This window comes from Melospiza georgiana, chromosome 2, assembly GCF_028018845.1.
Source record: "Melospiza georgiana isolate bMelGeo1 chromosome 2, bMelGeo1.pri, whole genome shotgun sequence".
NCBI lineage: Eukaryota > Metazoa > Chordata > Aves > Passeriformes > Passerellidae > Melospiza > Melospiza georgiana.
Genome location: NC_080431.1, coordinates 100160845 through 100181369, shown reverse-complemented (window position 1 = coordinate 100181369; position 20525 = coordinate 100160845). Strand labels below are relative to the sequence as shown.

General features: G+C 40.6%; 1 protein-coding gene across 3 annotated transcripts in view; it reads right to left on the bottom strand.

The window, feature by feature from the left end:
- SHROOM2 (shroom family member 2) overlaps nucleotides 1-20525 on the bottom strand; it is a 117134-nt gene that overhangs the window by 43192 nt on the left and 53417 nt on the right. For 2 of the 3 annotated variants that reach the window (XM_058045259.1, XM_058045260.1), the window contains exon 3: nucleotides 1448-1579. In XM_058045259.1, coding sequence (XP_057901242.1) covers nucleotides 1448-1579 — 132 coding nt within the window. The remainder of the gene's footprint in view (nucleotides 1-1447; nucleotides 1580-20525) is intronic. The other variant, XM_058045261.1, reaches the window with a different exon arrangement.

Genomic DNA, 20525 nt, shown 5'->3' with positions numbered 1-20525 from the left:
AACATATCTTGAGACACATCTTGTAGTATTTTACTTTCACAAGGTACAAGGACAACCACCAGGAAGAGCAGGAAGCATATAATGATTTACAGCTTAGTAGAGAAGACTCATTAATAGTAGAAATATTCTTTAGCTATAGCATTGCAATGAGGAACCCTGTAGAAGATTTTAGAAATTTCTGAATTTTGTTTCTATGTACAAGGACTTTTACTCTCTTGAAATCTATAAATCTAAATCAATCTAAAAATCTAAATCTAATATCATATGATATTTAAACACAAACCTTAAATCAGTGTAAAGCAGCAGAAATTGTAATCAAAGTTGCTAAAATTTCTACAAATAAAGTATTACAAACAACATTAAAAAACCCCCCTTTCTGCCCCCTTTCAAGGGCAATTTAAAAACTTAGCTTAAAAACAGTAGGGAGCTCCCTAAGAAAACAATATAAAAACATTGTAAATGTTCATCCAAACGTAAAATTTAGATGAAACAATAAAATAAAAACCAGAAGTATTAACTTTTTTTGTTTTGACTATCACCAAAAATTAACCTCAAGGAGTAATGATTCAGCAGAGAATGCACAGCACTAAGTATAGAAAACCAAAGTCTGCTTCCCAAATCGGGAATGCACACCAGACTAATTTTCTGTAATGCTCAGTGTAACTGAGGAGGAAAAAGTAACAAAAGGCAAAAAAAAATTAACACCCCTTCCCTCCCAAAAACCAAGAAAATCTTCCATGAAAATGATAAAGAATGTAACCTAGGAGCAGGAAACAAACAAGAACCTGCAACCAGACACAAAGAGGCGTTACCTAAAGGTTTAGAGTTTCACAGCTAGAACTGCCTGGGTGTCAGCCTTTCTCCATTAGTGTTGAACGTGACCTAACAAATATTAAAGTGCTTTAAACAGAGACTGAAAATCATTGGTCTTATTACTTCTCTAGACAAGCAAGATCACAGATGCAGGGAAGGATTACAGAACGACAGTTAAACTAATTAAACCAGTAATACCTTAAAAGGCAACAGTAAAGCATTCTGCACCCTCTCTTTAGATAAAGCCCTTTTAATTGTTTGAAACAGTATTTTTATCTTTTTCTACCTTTCCTATTTCACTTCACGAATGTTAATTTTGATGGTTACTTTGCCTTAGGATTTTCCCAGTGGACACTGAAAGGAAAAACAGAGCAAGAAGCTGAACCTTGTGACTGCCTTTAAAGCCAGTTTCTTACCTTTCAATCACATGCACATATCACAAACCGTTTCAGAACTCCACTCACCCACACGTCAAACTTCCCCAACTCCCCCTTCATGCACCAAGGACAGGCAACTCTAAAGTACAACACCACAATTCTGTGTTGGTTGTTTTTTAAAAAACCCCTCAGCAACATGAGCTGCGTTACTGCAGGCTGGCTGTTGAGCTGGATGTGTGTAAGCCAAGCAGACTCACCTTGCATGGTAGCTGGAGTGCCAGGAGGCGCAGGCATGGGCCGCGGCGAGGTGTGACGTGGCTGCCTCAGGCTGACTCTCGGTAAATTTGGTTGCGTGCCAGGAGTGCGGCCTGCAGGCCAGGTCATTCCTTCTGAAAGCAACAGAGGCACAGGTGCTGCTTTAATGCAAACCCTTCAACAAGGTGACATACAGCAAAAAATCTACCAGGGCAGCAGTAAAGCGTTTCACAGATAGGACTGAGGTATAATGACTTTCAATGACAGTAAAACTTTCTACGTGCATGCATGCCAGTTTTGAAAAGACATCACCATTTCTTTAAAATGCTTGAGATGCAGTGAAGTACCAATTATTTTTTTTTTTAATGTGTGGTGAGGTGGGTGTTTTTTACAAGGAACAGAGATTGATAAATTTTAAAGTGCCTGACGTGCATCCAGAGATTTAATAGTTAAAGCTAATATTACACTTTGAACTCTTTTACAACTTGCCAACAGTAAGGCCTTGGTAAGATTTTACTGTAGGTAGGTGCATATAGGAGGAGCTTATAGGAAGAAATGAGTTAATGACAGGAAGGATTAAAGCCATGTACATTTTTTCATACAAGTTAGTGATACAAGCAATCATATTAACTCCAGGCAAATTCTGCTTCAGCTCTTGAAATGTTTGGCATCCCTGATATGCAGGGAGGTTTTGTTTGTTTTGGTGTTTTCTGGGATTGATTTTTAAATAATACATTTCAGTATTAATTCAGTGAATCATGTAAGTCCCCAAATATCTACTTGGATATCACCTCCAAATGTTCCTGCTCACCTAACAGAAGAGATCCCGTCTAAGAAGTACCAACAATAGGTTGTTGTTAGAGTTATGTACCTTAAAAACTGTTTTGAAAAACTGCTTCATACTCCTCTACCTCCTTTCTTCTGCTCAGGAATTAGTAACTACAGCTTGTATTGCCTTCCAAGGACTTTCTGTTTTGTTACAGCTCTCAGCACTCATGGAGTAAGTGCATTCTGTTTTCCCTAAGGTTAAATAAGCCTTCTGGGTGGAATCCAGCCACTTCTGTTTCAGTGAGCAGATGCCAATTACAGGCCATTTGTCTGGACCCTCTCACTTGGGAATGAAGCAGGACCTTCTTAGAAAGTAATTAATAGCCCTTCTTCTTGGCTCATCCTGGAGGAAGTGTAATTTAAAATTTAGATGCAATATGAGCTTTGACAAATCCCATCTTTTGAAGTCCAAGTATGAAATAAAGGCTGGCTTATAGGACCTGTAGTTGTTACAATTTTTTTAATGCACTTCTGTACTTAAGAAATCTGTTACTCCAAGGTTAAGTAATTTGCTACACTGAAGAAGTGTTCCATATTTTCAATTTGAACTGTAAAAAGGTACTTCTACATTTTTTTACTCATTCCCCCTTTTTATACATTTGTCTGTTATCATACCACCACTGCATTTAGAGACCAAAACTAAAGCAAATATCTTCAAAACAGGTCAGCTCTGAGTACATGGCTTTTCACAGTACATTCAGCAAGGTGTGAAGAAATCAGTGATCAATTGCCTTTCCAAAATCTGCATGCAGGATTACAAAAGGAGAATAACAATTCTACAGGGAAACTGTAATTTCACTACAAAGTGTAGCATCATTATTGTCACTAAAAAAAGAAGTAATTGTTTCCATAAACAAAAGCCTATTCTTCTCAGTGTGACAAAAGAGAAAACGATTAAGCAGAGCATCTCTAGCTGCTCCTTCTTGGTAGGGACAGTGGAGGAACCCCAGTACTCTCAGTGCAAACAAGTGCAGAAGATTCTGCTCAGCCACATGATGACAGGCTCCAGACAATCCTTGCTTGCTCCAAGCTTGTGTGCAGGTATGGAAAAAGTTACAATTCCACTGTTCAGCTGCACAGAACATCACATGAACTTTTCCCCCCACTGCTCATCTTTAACAGTACTGACAATTCAGCATACCACAAATACCTGGTAAGGCAAATTCAGCAGATCTCCTAGGCATCAATTCAGCTGAAAAGGTTTATCTTTTATGAGACAATTACTTTTCTATGATGTACTGCTAAGGAAGCACAAGACTAGGAAACTAGCACAACACAAGCAGCATTTGGAGCACAAGGAAAAGAAGGCTGGGAAGATTGGGAAGAGGGTTTCTGTGACAGTTTGGGCTTGACAAATGGCAGGAGGAATCCAAGCACTGGGAAGAAACAGAAGGGATGCACATGTAAGTCAGTACTGTACCTCATGGAACTTGTCAAGATCTTGATAAGATAGTTCCTTGCTACATGAATGTCATTTTCAGAAGGCATTTTCTGTGCTACAATGTCCACCACCATTTTCATCTTCCTGAGCAGCCAAGCAAGGGGAGGAACAGACTGGACTGAGTTGTGGCATAAGGCAAGTGGACAAAAATTTACAAGTTCTGTTGAATTTTCTGTTTTTGTGGCCACACAGGATTTTTGAGAGGGCCTTTTTTTTTTTTTTTTTTGACATAATGGTCTGAACAGCCTAAAAATACTGTTGGGATACCCAGAATGGGGAATCTCATAGACAAACACCTGCTTTTGTTGGGAAGTTCCCACACATGACTAAAAATTAATTCACCATACACAGTCAACAGTACTTTCTGATAGTAATTCTAATTAAATGGTAAGAATCTATCCTGCACTTCAAGGAACAATTTTTTCTAAAATGGGGACTGCAATATAAAAATTGATTCCAAAATTCAGCAAATGGATAGAAGAACTAGAAAGAAAAGATTCAGAGATTCAAAACAGGAATATTTTGCAGACAACTGAAGAAGCTGGAAGCTGAGCATTTACATTCTAATGTAAAACCTCTCTGTTACTTCTGAGTGACAGAATGAGATCATCTGAACCTACAACTCAGAAAACCTCCAGCATTAATGGAAGCATTATTAAAAGCATTTCACTGAAAGTATCTTTCTACCAGTGCTTTTACAGAAGCTGCTGGAAGGAAAATGTTGATGGGCACAGAAGATAGGTTACAAAGGAAAAAAGATAAAAAAGCCAGCAGATACAACAACAGAAGCGTGTATTTCCCCAGCACCACCTTCTCCAACAGATACTGTATCATTCTTATCTACTGAATAGCACCTCTGTTGTAACCCTGCTATACAGGCTTGTGCATCTAGAGTAACCAAAGCAAAAATGTGACAGGCAGTTCCAGGGGCCTGCATGCAGATGAAAACCAATTGCTAGAATTTATTTCATAGACCCATAAAATAGTTTGGGTTGGAAGATCAGTTAAAGTCAGTTAAAGATCACTCAGTTAAAACACCCCTGCCATGGACAGGAACACCTCCCACCAGAGCAGGCTGCTCACAGCCTCATCCAGGCTGACTGAACACTCCCAAGGATGGGGTATCCACAACGTCCCTGGCAACCTGTTCCAGTGCCCCCCCACCCTCACCCTAAAGAATTTCTTCCTAATATCTGATTAGTCTGGTAATGTTTCATTGCAGCCCCCTGCTGAAGGAGCCAAGGCCCAGCTGCTGGCACACACCTCGGGCTGAGGCTGCCCAGCTCTCCCTGCAAGCAGCGGCACCGCACGGGACAGAGGCAGGCGGGGCCGCTATCCCGAAGCCCACGGGCCGCGTCTCCCTTTCCCGAGATCCCCTTCCCTCCCGGCCTCCTCTCCCTGCCCGCCCCCTGCCGGCTGCCGTGCGCTGGGCCCCGGGAGGCCGCGGCTCCGGCGCCGCCGTCACTGCCGATCCTCCGCCTCCGGCCGGCATCGTTCCTCATCCCTACGGAGCCCTCCTGAGGCCGGCACAGCCGCACACGCTGCCGTGACCACACGGCGGTGGCTTTTCTCCTAGCGGCTGCAGCCCTGGGACTGCACAATTACGCTCCACAGCCGCAGTAATCACTGACAGCCAGGGCTCCCCACAGCACATCTAACCAGGAGTGAGCATTAGAGGCCAGTCCTTGCAAATTGCGGTGTCACCCACTGTTCATCTGTATCTGTTGCGACAAGAAATTAATCATGGAATCGATCAAAGAATGGTTTGAGTTGAAAGAGCCTTTAAGATCATCTCATTCCAACCCTTCTGATGAAGGCAGGGACACCTTCCACTAGAGCAGACCATTTGCTCAGAGCCCCATCCAGCCTGGCTTGAATGTTTTTAAGGTATGGGCCACTCACAGCTTCTCCAGACAACCCATTCCAGTGCCCCACCACCCTCAGAGCAAAGAAGTTTTTCCTAACATCTAATCTAGACCTACTCTCTTTCAATTTGAAGCCATTCCCCCTTGTCTTGTCACTATATGCCCTTGAAAATAGTCTCTCTCCAATTTCTCATAGACTCCCTTTGGGTTCTGGAAGACTGCTACTATGTCACCCCAAAGCTTTCTCTTCTCCAGGCTGAACATTCCCAGTTTTCTTAGCATTTTCACACAGTAAAGGTGTTCCAATCCTCTAATCAACTTGATGGCTTCCTTTGGACTCACTCCAACAGGTCGATCGTCCTTCTTGTGCTGGGGATGCCAGAGCTGGATGCAATACTCAAGGTGGGGTCTTCGCCCTAATAAAACCTGGGTTTAGATAACAAATCCCAATTTTTCAAAAGTCAAAGGATGGACAAGTCAGTGGCTTCAGTCAGAACTGAGCTGGATTTACAAAGACAGGAAAAAAATCCCAAAGCAGAAGCATCTGATCTTTTTAACTCTTACTGTTACACACTGTCAGCCCTAAATCTTTGTGTGAAAACTGTTGTAGCAATCATTTATATTAAAGATTCTTTAAAAATAGATATATTCCCTTTTCAGTCACTTATGTTTCTATAGAAAGCTGTAGACCATGTTTCAAGGTACAAACACAAGAATTTGGGAACCAGTCAGTGTAGTGATGCTGAACAGCAGCTATCAAAATAAAACTCTTCTCCCTCCATTCACCACAGTGCTACTCAAAGCTTTTCAGCGGTGCAACAAAGCCTTTCTGTGTTGTTAAAAACTTTGTTTTTAAAATAACCCAAGTTCACTTTTCCAAAGTTGCAGCAGGAGGTCCAAACTACTGGCAGTCATTTTAAACCTTGTCTAGAACCAGAAATGTGGCCTAATCCCAGAGTAACTGGCTACAAGACATGCCAAAGATGCAAGGCTAAGGAAATGCAGAAAGGCTGCAGCCCTGAGATAAAATGGAAACCTGCACAGGCTTAAAGGTCAAGTGCAATCACTGGCACCCTCAAACAAGCAGCACACCCGAGCACTGCACTGTGAGGTACAGCTCACAAGGTGCCCTTAGATTGTGTCAAAGCCAAATAAACCAAACCACACTGCTCTTGTTTGTTCTGCAGAAACAGAACCACTTACAAACATGCTGCCTGCCCCATGCCAGCCACACAAATTGCCTAGGAAAGGTTCAGGTTTTGCAGTGTCCTCAGCAAGCTGCTCACACACATTTTTTTTTTTTTTTTTTTTACTCCATGTACAGAAAATGTCAAGAATTTGTAGTGACAGCACAGGGGCTCTTGTTTGTCTGCTTATAAATCCCAAACCACTTCAAAGTTCTCAGTTTTCTCACATCCCCTCCCTTACAATAACAGTAGGCTAGACATACCAATACCTCATTAACAAATTTTTTTTAGTAAATCTGTGTATGCTGGGGGAACAAAAGTCTTCCCAATCCATGAGGGGTTTTTGTAGTTCACCAATCTTTTGTTTAGTAAATTAAAACACACCAGAAGACCAACATATAATGTAATTAACTGGTTATGCAAAAAGCCACTGCAAAGGAACTGCTAAATCATTTATTCAATGTATTAAAAACATATTTGGATTTTGCTAGTCTTCTGAATCCTTGGCAGGAAAAAAAAGGAGGCCGAATACCACCATGAGTCTGCAGTTACCCACAGAGGCCTCAAATAAAAAGAAATTGACAATGTAACTGTTTTTTCATTCCAGAAGCTGTTATATGTATTTGTCACTGCAGATTCGAAGAATTCATTCAACTGCCTCACATGGGAGCTCATGATTCAAACTAGATGATTTTTCTAAAATTAAGAAATATTTTTTAAAATGAGCACTTAATTTGATCTTTCTTCTTACCCTCTCTTGAAAACAGACAAACAACATTCCTTTCTACAGAATACTAAAGGAGTCATCATCCTATACAAAGATATTTGCTATTATCTATCTCAGACAGCTATATTCATAGAATTCAAATTACTTCATGCTACGTTAGTCACTACTGGCAGATCTATCTGCCAGGGAAATATGGAAATGAAGTATCTAGAATCTGGCAAAAAGCTATCACCCAGCAGCAAAACTCTGTAAGGAATGTGAATGGTTTCTTGTGCCATTCTCAGTAAATAAATACATGCAAGAGTTATTCTAATTTAGGCTAAACCAGTTGCTATCAATTCCATAAAAAAGCTCTTGATTAAGTCCAATACAATTCCCCTTGCCATTTTCAGTGTTGTCCTGTCTCCTGACATAAAGGTACATCTATATCTTTGGATCTAACAGCAAACCAAGCGAGGACTAAGCATCCAAAACTTGAGGTGGAACACTTTTCCTGAACAGTCTCCTACTTTGGTTTTTCTTCATTTATTTAAAAATAAAGGAAGGAGGGTGGTATGTATGTCAGAAAGAATATGAGAAGGAAGAAAAATACAGAGAGCCCTCCTGAAAATTTCCATGCTGAAATTGTGTATTAAAGGATTTCCCAAATTAAAAAAAATCTTCCAGAATGTATTTTGAAGTAAACCTTCACTGTCACTCATATCCAATAGAGATTACATGTATATATACACACATATCTATCTCTCTATATAGATTCATGCATAGATTTATGCATGTATGGAAAGCGCTTTTTAGGCTTTTCTAGTTCCAAAATACCCACAATTTCTCTGACCAGGCTGATGGTTTTGCACTCCAGCCACTGCTTTTTTGGTCTTTTCCCATTGCTAAAACCTGTCCCACTACCCACTTATGAACTCACCTCTATGCTGCTTTCTAGAGCCTCACAGCCTCAGCCACTTCCTTCCCTTTCTCTTAAGCCTGTCCTACTGCCCTTCCCTCTGATTCAGTCTAAGATGCCCCAAGTTCCTACTGTCCTGGGGCTAGACAGCAGCAACTCAATGCTTTTTCTAAAGTACACTCTGTGCCAGCATACAGACTGCCCATCCAGAAGAGCCTTAAACATCCTTTTAAGTAAGGACAGAAGATACAGTAATTGCATTAGCCCCTCCAAAAAGCCAAAAAACAGGGCTTTCCCAGCAGAAGCAGAAACATCAGGACTTGAAATTTTAACTGTAGAGGTATCACATTCTCACTTTATATTATAGAGATTAAACTTAAGATGTGTAAAATGTCTTTTCATGGTGAGCAAAAAATCCAAAAAACTCTTGCTAAGTATCATCATGGCAAATACTTTAGGGCCATGTCTTTTACCTCTGCAGATCTGTAGTGAGCTTTATAAAAACAACAAGACCCTTCCTTTCTTTCAGGGTCACTCCCTGAATACAAAAAACACGTGAATGGAACTCTGTTTCAGATGAAGCCAAAACCTGTCTGGATTTACATCTGGCTTGTTAACAAAAGGAATGGTTAAATCAGATGCACTGCAGGAACATTTAATGAAATATTTAATTAAGTAAATCTTTAGAACAATACTGCCGATCCCTATTAGAAACAATATAGTTATTTTCATCCAAAAAACCCTATTGGAGTAAGAAGCAGGACCAACTCAAAAGGTCCACATAAAGTCTTATTGCTCATCTATTTACAAGCTTTCACTTGTTAAATACTCTAATACTGCTTCTCACAACACTTGGAATTCCCAAGTAAGCTTCCAAATAAATACTGGTCACATCACACAGCATCCAGGACTCATTTACTCTGGCTTAGCCATAACTAAGACAAAAAATGAGTATAATACTGTAAAAAGTTACATTAATTTCCACATTAATAAAGAACTGAATAAGCTTTTCATGTAGAAATTTTCCCTTGAGGCATCTTGGTCTCAGAAGGACAATAGAGATTTGAAAGAAAAAATCTGCTCCACCAAAAAAAAAAAAAAAAAATTTAAAAAACCCCAAACCAAACCAACAAAAAAAATTCCAAAACAAAACAAAACCAACAAACCAACAAAAACACAAATGAAAAAAATCCCACCAAACAAAAACCAAACAAACCAAACTCCCCCAAAAACTCCTCTTCTGAAAATCCCCTTCTGGATTACATATACTAGTGCATGTAAAAATTTTTACTTCTTCCACTGAATTGAGGTAGCTATGCAGCTGTAAATCACTCTTTGATACACAGCATGGTTTATAAAAAGGATTTTTATTGTCATAAAAAACTATTTTCAGATTAAAACAGACATTAGAGTTTTGGCACATTACAGAGCTCGTAATTTGGGCAGGAAATCTCAGCTGCCTTAACATGTTGGAAGCCCAAGCCCTAAGGTGGTTACAGTTGCACAATCATCCAAGTAACCTCTCCCTCCTTACCTCCCAGGGCAGCTCAAGTTTCAGGTGAAATTAATTGTTAGTTCCAAATTAAATCCCGTTCCTAATCTCCAACTGATGACTGCAGCCACAACAGCATTGTAACAAACAGCAGCACAATCTGAAACACTTACACATCCATCTCCACTGGCAAAAGGCAGATATTTTCCTGCAACTTCTTGGAGCATGAGCTACCTTCTTCCTATGCCTGTACTAACTCAGGCCAAATATTTCCAACATTTTGTGTAGACTCTTAATGGAAGTAGAAGGAATCTGCACGGGCAGGTACAATGCTGTCTCTGAGAGCCTCTACCACCCTGTGGGTAGGAGCCTGGCCCTAACAATGCAACCCATGCCCTCCATCCCTAGGGGGGAGATGGGGACTGCAGTAAAGGCAAGTGCAAGAAGCTGGATCCTCTGCTGAGGCTGGTTCTATGTCCTGCTTCATCTTCTGACATTTCATTCTGTGAGAAACAGAGCTGTTTCCCTTGATTTGGATACACTGGGAACAAGTACAAACCCCCATTTGGAGCAGATATATGGCAGCCCTGAAACACAATCACCTGGAGCTAGAACATTAATAATGACCAGACAACTCTCATTTCTGGGATTCTTGGAACAGAGCTGATTTTGGTTGGAGAACTAGGTTTTTAGGCTTATTTTACAGAAACTGAATGTGCCAAGATATGCACCCAATTTAACATCATTAGACTTGAATGCTGGGTTCAGTCACTTCACAGCAAAATAAAAGCTATTTTCCAAGCAAAATTGAAAACAGAAGCCCTTCACAGCAATAACAACACAAATCTTCAATAGATCATTTTTCTTCCAGCCCAGCTCACACCATCCCTTCAGATCCCAATCTTTAGCCACTCTAATTATCACCAAGTGTAGGTTTTAAAGAGAGTAAATCTGGCAAAAGTAGAATAATAAATGTCCACAGGTTGAAACGTGCTTTGATACACAGAAATCAAATCAGAAATTATCTAAATTTTCCAAGCCCAGATCAGTTACAATTGATGACAAAATACAGGAAAAAATTCTCTAGTTAATATTCATAAATAATTACTTCTGCTGCCAAAGCTTGTTTGTTAAAAAGCTGCAGAAATTATCAGCATCCCTCCAAAATGATCAAGTAGTTTAATAACTGAGCTCATCCATGCATTCTTCCTGCATAAACCAAGGTATCTACAGACAATCTCACAACAGACCACACAGATACTATGACTACATTCACATGCAAATTGTACCTACATCACTATTACTAAACTTGGAGCAGTGAATACACCTCTGGGTTCTCAGCTGTTTGCACTATATGTGCTGCATTTAGTCACCTTCAGATGGGAAACAAAGCTGGCTTTTAACACTCCTAGGGTGGTGCAGAGCTGTGCACAAGGATGTCCAAACAACCTCAGAGAATAGAAAAGGTATCTTCATGTAGAAAAAAAATCACTGAGACATACTGACTACCACATATGAGCTCCAAGTGACTAATGGATGTCTAATATTTTATAGCTTTACTCAAAGTTCAGTGAAGCCACAGAAATGTGTGATGGTTTTTATGTGCCAGTGCTCTGCTATGTATTACTATGTTATTATAAATCAGCAGTAACCTGCAGACATTGATCCTAACTCTTCTGGGATCCTTCCCCACAAATACAGTGGGGAGATCATCCTACCTGAGCAGCCCTCTTGTGTGAGAGGGTCCATTAGCCTCACCAGATTAAGGATTTCTCTAATGGAGATGACTGGCCCGTCTGGTCCCCACTAAGAAGATAGAGACAGAAACTCATCCTGAGCCCACGCTGCTCTAGCACTCCCCCTTCACAGCATGTATGTGCTTGAGAAGCTGGAAGCAGTGACTGCCTGGCAGTGACAAAAAAAATATCCTAAATTAATCATTTAACTCCCTCCCCCTTCCCCAAACTGTGTAAGACAAGTGTATGTCAATGATTAGGCTGTTTCCCCCCCACTTTTGCTCAGTACTTCATACTCCTCTCCTTTACAAACAGAAATCCCACAGGCCTTTCTTTAGATTTATTATGAAGAACAAACCATTTTGGTCTCACATTTATCAAAATACTCATTTCCTCTTGCACTGTTCCGTAAAAATCCCCTTCCACCCTCGCGTAAGCTCTGTACATGTTGGCAAACAGCTCACAGTTTCACTGGGAAACTTTGTCCACCAAATTTTCTTTCCACACCACTAAAAGCTTGAGGCCTAAAAACTCTCAGGCCTGGACACTTTGAGTTCCACTAAGAGTGACTCTGCCGCTGCATTTGTCTCCATCCCATACTGGGATGGAGAGACCACCCAACAAAACTGGTTGCAGACCTCTTAGAAAGTAGCAATGCAAAGCACCCCAGTGCCTGGCCCAGCTGGGAGAGGAGTGGTTTTGCTCAGCAAGACAAAGCACACTGAAAGCCACGTCTGCCTGAGAAATGGGAGGCAAATTTGAAAGAAAAACAAAATACTCTTTTCAAAGTCACCTCCCTTCTTCCACACCTGAGACTCCACTTCAACAATCCTATAATGAAAATTTAATCGGATGCATTTGAGACAACAATGCATAGCTTTTTTATCCCCCTCATCCAACAAGTTACAAAAGACAGAAAAAAGCCAAGAGAAAGGCACCCTGAGCAGTGGCTTATCCCAACATCGGAAAGAAGGGGTGAGGAGCTGCCGAGTGTCCCTCGTCCTGTCCAGGCTGGCAGAGCCGTCCGTACCTACCCGGGCTCCGTGCGGGGCGGTGCCTTCTCCCTGCGGCTCCAGGCAGAGCTCCCGGCGGCCGAGCGGGACCGGCCCGAGGGCCCGAGCCGGCACCGGGGCTGCTCCTGGCACCCTCCCGGGCTCTGTCCCCGGCAGATACGAGCGATGCCGGCCGAGCAGAGCATGGGGCTCCTCAGCCCTCGCCACCGGCTGTCCTGAGCTAATCTGCGGCCGCCAGCTTAGGGATATAATTAGACTGACAAAGGAGCCTTGTGAGCGCTCCCCGCTGAGAGCCGGAGCGCTTCAGATTAGCCAGACCCGCGACTCCGCCGCCGAACGCGGCTGCGGAGCTCGGCGGGGAAAAGCTGAGCAAAGCCCCAAAAATGAAACCAGAGGACTGTTCCTGACGGAGAAGGAAGGAAGGGGATTTTTAGTTTTCGTCTGAAGTGGCGTTTGAGATGGCGCATATAAAATGCGCTGGCATTATGCTGCTGAAACTGTTCGTTTGATCTGTTCTATACTTTTCCAATATTCTAAGCAAATGCACGGCCAGGTAAATAGATGGGTCTGGGACGCTGCATTGTAAAGAAGTTAATGTCACCTATGAGATGACAAAGCTAAAAGAAAATCTCTTAAAAGCTGATGGATCATCAGTGGTAGTGGAGAGTTACAGATGTTTTTCCTACACATGAAAAACAACCAGTCTTCTCAGGGAGCAGCACTTTGCCTAAAAGAGAGGCATCCTGTTACACCCTAGAAATACACCACCTCAGTATGCAGGCACTGGAAATCATCACCTACAGGTGCATTCATCCCCCAGGGAGAATGATGTTACAAATTCTATGGAGTTCTTTCAAAGGACAATTTATTTTAAAAGTCTTCTGAAAAAATAAGCTTTACTCCACAGTCACACAATTAAGCCCCTTCTGCTAGCCAGATTTGCACATGTAAGCTTGCTTGATGGTTGTTGACCATCATTATACCTGAGGATATAAAGGATACAGTAACAGGCTGCACAGAGTTTCTTTGGGGGAAGATGAAAAATATTAATTACACTGTACCATTAAGGATTGGCATAGCAGAAAAAAGGATAAACTTTCTTCTTACACACTGGACTATGTGTGCCACAATATGTTTTATGTGCCACAATAATGTTTTTCTTAGGTTCACTGACCCATCACACTAAACAGCAGCTATACATTTTTCTGGTTCTGTTACAGAGTGGACTGATTGCACCACAGCATCCTTACAAACTGACTGACCCCCATCCTGCATGTGTAAAATGACCAGCTTCTCACAGGTCAAAGCAGGATGCATTTACAGTTGTAAATGAAAAGCTGGAAGTTCTGGGGATTTACAGAAATACTCAAACTTCTGGAAGGAGGTTGGCTAAAGGGCAAAAAGTGGTCTCATGTTATGCAAGCATACATATTTGGGTTTTAATAAGAAATACAGTTAAGATAGCATATGACAATTAGAAATTACAAGGAAGTCCAACAGCTCAACTGTGTAAACCTTCTGGAAAGTTAGATGACATCTGGCTAAAACCTTCTCAGCCAAATTGATATATTCTATTAAAAAACAACTGCACTTCATATAAAGGTGAGAGTACAGATTACTCACAGATGTTAAACCAAAGGTAATGAGGTTTTCTTCGAAGTAGCCTTTAATAAAGGTAAGCTAAACCTAGCATGATGCCTTGTTTATTAACATTAACACACATGCCTGTGTGTGCATGTGCATACTCAGTCCACAGAAAGGCAGACTGTGACTTAATGGCTGGCTTTTCTAACAATGTTTCAGAAAGAGTCTAACAACCATGGAGTTATTGCTGTGCTAATGAGGATGCAGACCTGACAAATAATATTCTTGGTGACTTATTTGAAAAGACAGAGAAGTAAAATTCAAGTGGGAAAAAAGAACTTTTTTTTCCTGGATTTCCAGAAGCAAGTCATCCTCTTTCTACATAACAGAAGAATAAATTGCATAGGGTAGGTACTATTGACTCTGTTGTCTAAAAAAAAAAAAATGAGAATTACATTGAGTGGTAAGAGACAAGGAAAACCTACTATTTCCTCAATTTTAAAGAAAAAGAAAACCTGAACCTCAAAATACAGTTGACTAATAGGATTTTTAATTTGCTTTAGAAAGCCTCTTTTCAGTCTTAATCTGCAATCAGATACTGCTGAGCTGTCCTGCTAGATTGCAGCCAAAACAGCAAACAAGCTCATCTTACCTTCACTTGAAAAACTGCTGAGCACAGCAGTACATTTGCTGGAAAACAGCTATAAACAGTCACATAATTGCTATGAAAGCTTTCCCAGAAGACTAGTTTTAAATTTTAAAAATATCCCTGAAAGAACTAGGATTAGTTTGGATCACAGTGCTTATGTGACATACAGGATCCAAAGATGAGTGGAGACGGGTGATCAGACAAATGCCACACACAAGAGTTCAGCCTACAAAAGAGAAACTTTTTAGTCAGGGGCCAAGATCCCTCTCATTCAAAGTCTTATCTCAAGTGTAAACCTGCCTCTCTAAGAGAGTACAACTAAGTAAACAACCTGGAATCATTACTTCAGTGCTGTTGGGTTACAGCATACAAGAAAAAAGGAGCCTACACCCAACATCACACCCTGGGTATTAATAATACAGACATGCTTATAAAGTTATGACACTGGATGCACAATCCCAATAGTATCAAGTCTATGCAGTAGCAAACAACTGCTCAATAGTAACTGTTCTTGAAAGAGCAAACTGTATGTCCCTAGTTCAAAGGAAACCCCTGCCCACCACAATCTGAGCTCCTAGGCTTTGCCTCTTTGTTGAAAATTAAAACAGCAGCTAAAATTTTGTATTAAAAACCAGAATAGGTCAAGGGTTAACCCCCCATCTTCTCCCTTCCCATCCCCAGAATGAGAAAACACAGATTCAGGGTGAAAAGTTTTCAAGTTTTCACCAGGAACACACATATCAGTTTCACTTGAGAAGTCTCCCAAATCAATTTTCATTCCTTTTAATAGCCAAAGTTGTAGGAAATAACTTGCTAATCAGCAAGAGCAGCACCACAGGAAGAGCAGCATCTGCAATCGAGCTAGTTAATGAAGGTGCCCATCCCTGTCTCTCCTCCACCTGACTGGCTGCCAAGGCAGATTTCATTTCCCCCCAAGCCTCCCCCATTTGCCCACCATGCAAAGGCATATGGCTTTTCACCAAAAATATACCAAAAAAAGAGGTTAAAAATGAATGCTCAATATGACTGTCCCTTTGAGATCTTCTGGGAAACTCGCTTGGGACACTTTTGCCTAGACTGACCTTCCTGTATTATTAAAATATATATTACATTTAATTTAGGAACTTGCAAAACCACCACAGCATGCTTATCCAACACAGACTGTTGTGTCCTAAGGCAAAAATTTCTAAATAATATACACATTTTTGAAATCCCTTAAGTCGTTTAAATGAAAGTAACAGCCACAAGAGAGCGCTACCAGCAAAGGATTCAGTCGCAGAGAGAAATCAGACTTTAAGCTATTCAGTGTAATAAAAAAATAAAGACTGGGGGTTAGGCAGTCTTATTTGCACATCTAAAAAGTGACCTCAGACATTTAATTGCTATAGCTGTGATCTTCAGAAGTCAGAAAATATTCTGGATGTCTCTATTTTTGAAGGTGCAATTTGAGATAGAGCATTGACTCTCTTTTTTTCAAAGGGAGATTAGTCAGCAGTTTCTGGATTTTTCACACCTTTAAAACGATCCACTCCAACACCTGAAATTAAACAGCTTTTCTAGTATTACCAGTTTTTTTCCTGAATGTTTGCAGCTAAAACTCAATGCAATGAGTTAAAACAACAAAACTGAGGCCTTGTTGTTGTTTATGATCTCTGTGTACTGAGTATCTGAATACTCTGTACTCCCTTCTTACTTATCTTTTCAAGAAAAGTGCCAACAAATTATAACAACAAAGTCAACTTATTTTCCTGGAAGCAGCAAATGGAACTGCAGCACTTTTGTCCAGGCAAAACAGGAGGAGTTCCTGTTTTTGCAATTTCAGCTTCTAGTATCTTATCATAAAAGGAAATGACTTCCAAAAAGTATCCCCAAAAAAGAAGTGACCTAGAACTTAAAAACAATAAAATAAAAATATAAACACATGCTAAACTTACAGACTTCTAGGGGGAAGGGGAGGCTCTAAAAGAGAAAATAGTAATGAAAGCAACCTATTAATATTCAGGTATTCCTACAATGGCAAATTGAACAAGTATTTTGACAGAAAAGTTATTGACAGAATTCTATTATATGGGTATCTGTAGAAACCCCTATAATTTCAGCCAAGCAGCATCTTCTACCTTAAATGCCCATTCTCACATGGCAAAACTCACACAAATGTCTACACAATCACCTTGTGCCTTGCCGTCAACCATGGCAAGACTTACAGGGCCCGTGGCACTGCTTTGTTTTCTCCTGCATGTATCAGGTAACCAGCTGGTCTGACCTCCCAGCTGACAGTCATCCTGCACTTGAAAAATGGAGCAAACAGCAACATCACTACAGCCAACAGAGCCTCTTTTAATGCTGGAAGGAGTATGACTTTGTCACAGCACAGCAGCTCCTTTCCTATCCCATGCTCTTAATTGCATTTTACATAGAAAGAAACTAAAGAGACCTGCAAAATGCTCTGCTTCTGTCTGTGAAAATAAATAAATGCAAATCAATTATCAGCCCTAGTGCCCTTAAAGACTTCAGTCATTAACTTGAATAAATCAGGATTTCATCATCGCAGTTTGCTCAGGTTTTCCTTGTTCCTCAGCCCAACTGTACAGGCTTGAGCAGGATGGAACAGTAATTTCATTTATAAATAAGATATGCACTGTCAACAAAGAGGTATTAATTTGTATGAGGTATAACATCATAAATCTTCTTGCCTTCTGAATTCACAATAGACTACCACGAAAAGCTCTCATATTCTGGAACTGTTTTTCCCTGCTCTGTCTTGGGTAACTAGAGATACACATGTGGATGTCTGAGATAAAAGTATTGCTCTTGGGATTTATGGTATATTATATAAGCTACATAAATATTTTTCCCTCATCCTTATTTTTTGCACATTCTACTACCTTTTGATGGCTAGATAGCATTAAACTCCTGATGTCACCTTCTTACCTCAGTTTTTACCATAATTTATCAGAATTCCTCAGAAGGATAATAGAACATTTATAATGAGCATTTATCACTGGAAAACATCTAAAGAGCTTCACACATTGAATAAATTGGTTCTGGCAGGATTTATTTTCAAGTATCTTAGAAATTATCATGCCATGTAAAGTGCTAAAGAAATCAACCTTTAAGGTAAATATAAAATAAGCGTTATTTGAATATGAAGAAACACGCAGCCTCTGACAGGACCAATGCTAACAGCAGCAGCAGGAGTCCAAACAAGGGATTTTGGGCTGAGGTGAAGGAGCAGGAAGCAGAGCAGCCTTCAGACACATTCCCTCCTGCCAGGATGGGCAGAGTGAATGCCAGAGCAGCCCAGGGCTGCCTGTGCCAGCCTGAAATGCTGCCTTCAGCAAGAAGGAACTTGCCACATCCTTGGGGCATACAGCCACAGAAGCCCTGGTGCTGCTTGTGGCCAGAAACAACAGGTGTGTTTTGCCTCCCAGCCACTCACCACAATAAGCTTACCCTTCAACAGCCATCCCAAACGACTTGAGGTTCCTCAGAAACCACATTCCAAACACTGGTCTTTCTACACAGGTGTGGTGTTTTCCCACACTGATTTCAGCTGCAATTTACCTCACCACGTCCAAGGTGACCCAAAAACAGGAATGGGGAAAGGGAATTCCTCTTCCCAGGGCATTTCAGGAGACAGCCCAGCCCTACTTTGTCTCCATCTTGGTTAAAACACTTTAGCCACATGATGCAAATTACAGAGCCTCTACAAAGAACTGTGCCACAAGCTGGCAGGGTTCAGGTTTTACCTGAGAAAGCAATTTTGCTCTGACATGACCTATGCCAGACCAGTTACCATCCCCCAGAGTGATTTCTTCCCCATCACATGCCAGCCCTGGTTCAGCTGCCCATCTGCTGCCAAGGCTGCTCCATGAGCCAGATTAAAGAACTGACTCTGGTTGTGATTACAACCCATCAGAAATTTCCCCAAACTCTGGCTTTTGTCATTCTGTCCTTCCTCTGCACTCGATGTGAAGCTGGCCTAAAAGCACAAGGGCTGTATAACTCAGCAGTGTGGCAGCTGTGACTCTGTGCCAGACTTTGCTTTGCCAGGTGATCCAGTATTATGCAGATTCAGTAGAATCAACCATAAAATATCCTGAGTTTCTTGGGCAGGAGATAAGGTGTAAATTTCTTCAGTTATTCAGTAACTAAATCTGCAACACTATTGCATTCCTGCCCTTCTTTGAAGTGGTCACATTTCTGAAGTTAAGGGTTGGATTCAGAAATTATTTTAAAACTTCTTTATAATCTTCTCAAATTGAAAGGTGTTACATGTAGTTACTTGAGCAAGTAGAGCATAAAATCTCTACACTCAATATGGGAGATACTTGATGCTGAAACATGTAAGAAGTGCCAAGTGCCAACTTGTCAATCATTTAATCCTCAGGATGGGAAATATGTAACCTAAAATAAAATTTCCACAAGGAGAAAACTGCAACACCCTGAAATAGGAGTATTATTCCTTCTCTTGAAATTGGACATGTATATCTCCATATCCTTAACTAGTGTTAAAAAACCCAAGACTCTAAGGTGCTTAAGAGCAGCCCCAAACAATTAATTATTTCAAAACATATAGAACATACACAGAAGCATGCCTTCAACATGCAAAGATCATCTCTGACATAAAAAGATTATTCATTTGGTCTTTAATAGATGGGTTTATAATTCTGTTTTTCAGTCAGGAGTCTGAAGATATCTACAGTATTATAGAACACAAAATTATCTGTGTGGGCATGCAAAAGTATTATGTGAAATGAGTAAGTCTTCAGATCCCCAAAGTTTAGAAGGCTATCTTGTTCTCCTCTCTCTCATGCAAGGGCCTACATATTAGAGTTTCCAGCACCTAAAATGAAGTTCACAAGTGGAAGGCAGTTTTCAGAATAACTCCAATGTACCACCTTGTAAAAGCTATGGTTAGATCCCATAAGCACTTCTTTACTTTTTTTATTTTCAGTCATGTGAGTGCTCTTACTAAGTTGGATGAAACTACTCATGCTCAAAATTAACCATTCTGACAAGTACATGCATGATTGAAGGGAAAAAACCCACTACTAAAATGCAGTCATGACTCACCAGTTGTTACTGTTTGATGGATATCCCATTCCACAAAAAAGCTATGTTGCCCAATTTTGGTAATTACTTAAAAAAACCAAATAGCACTGCCACAAGTAACCTTTTGAATAAGCATTTATTACAGTTATTACAATTCAAATTACAGAATATTCCTTTTACCTACAAGGAAATGTCTGTGCCCTTCCTAGTAGCCCAAACATTGTCCTAACAGAGTTGCCTTGGTAAAATATTGTGACATCTGTTGTCATTTTGGCTTTCTGTTATTTAAGCTTTACAGGGCAGATTTTTTTAGATTTGCCAAGAAATAAAGTATGGAAGCTGTCCCAAAACAAAAACATGTCAGTCATGACATAAGTATTTGAGAGAAGCCTGACAGCTGTATAAGACAAACATCCAAAATCACAGGACAACAACTTGCTCTTTGAAACCAGGGACAATACACCAACAACTGGAGAACTAAAGCTTACAATCACCTCAAGCATCCAGCACTGTGTCATTAACAGCATTAATCAAATCATATTAATGCAACCAAGAAGCAAGTGAGGTGGGCAGAAAATTAGGAAATGAAAGTGCTTTTTAGATGT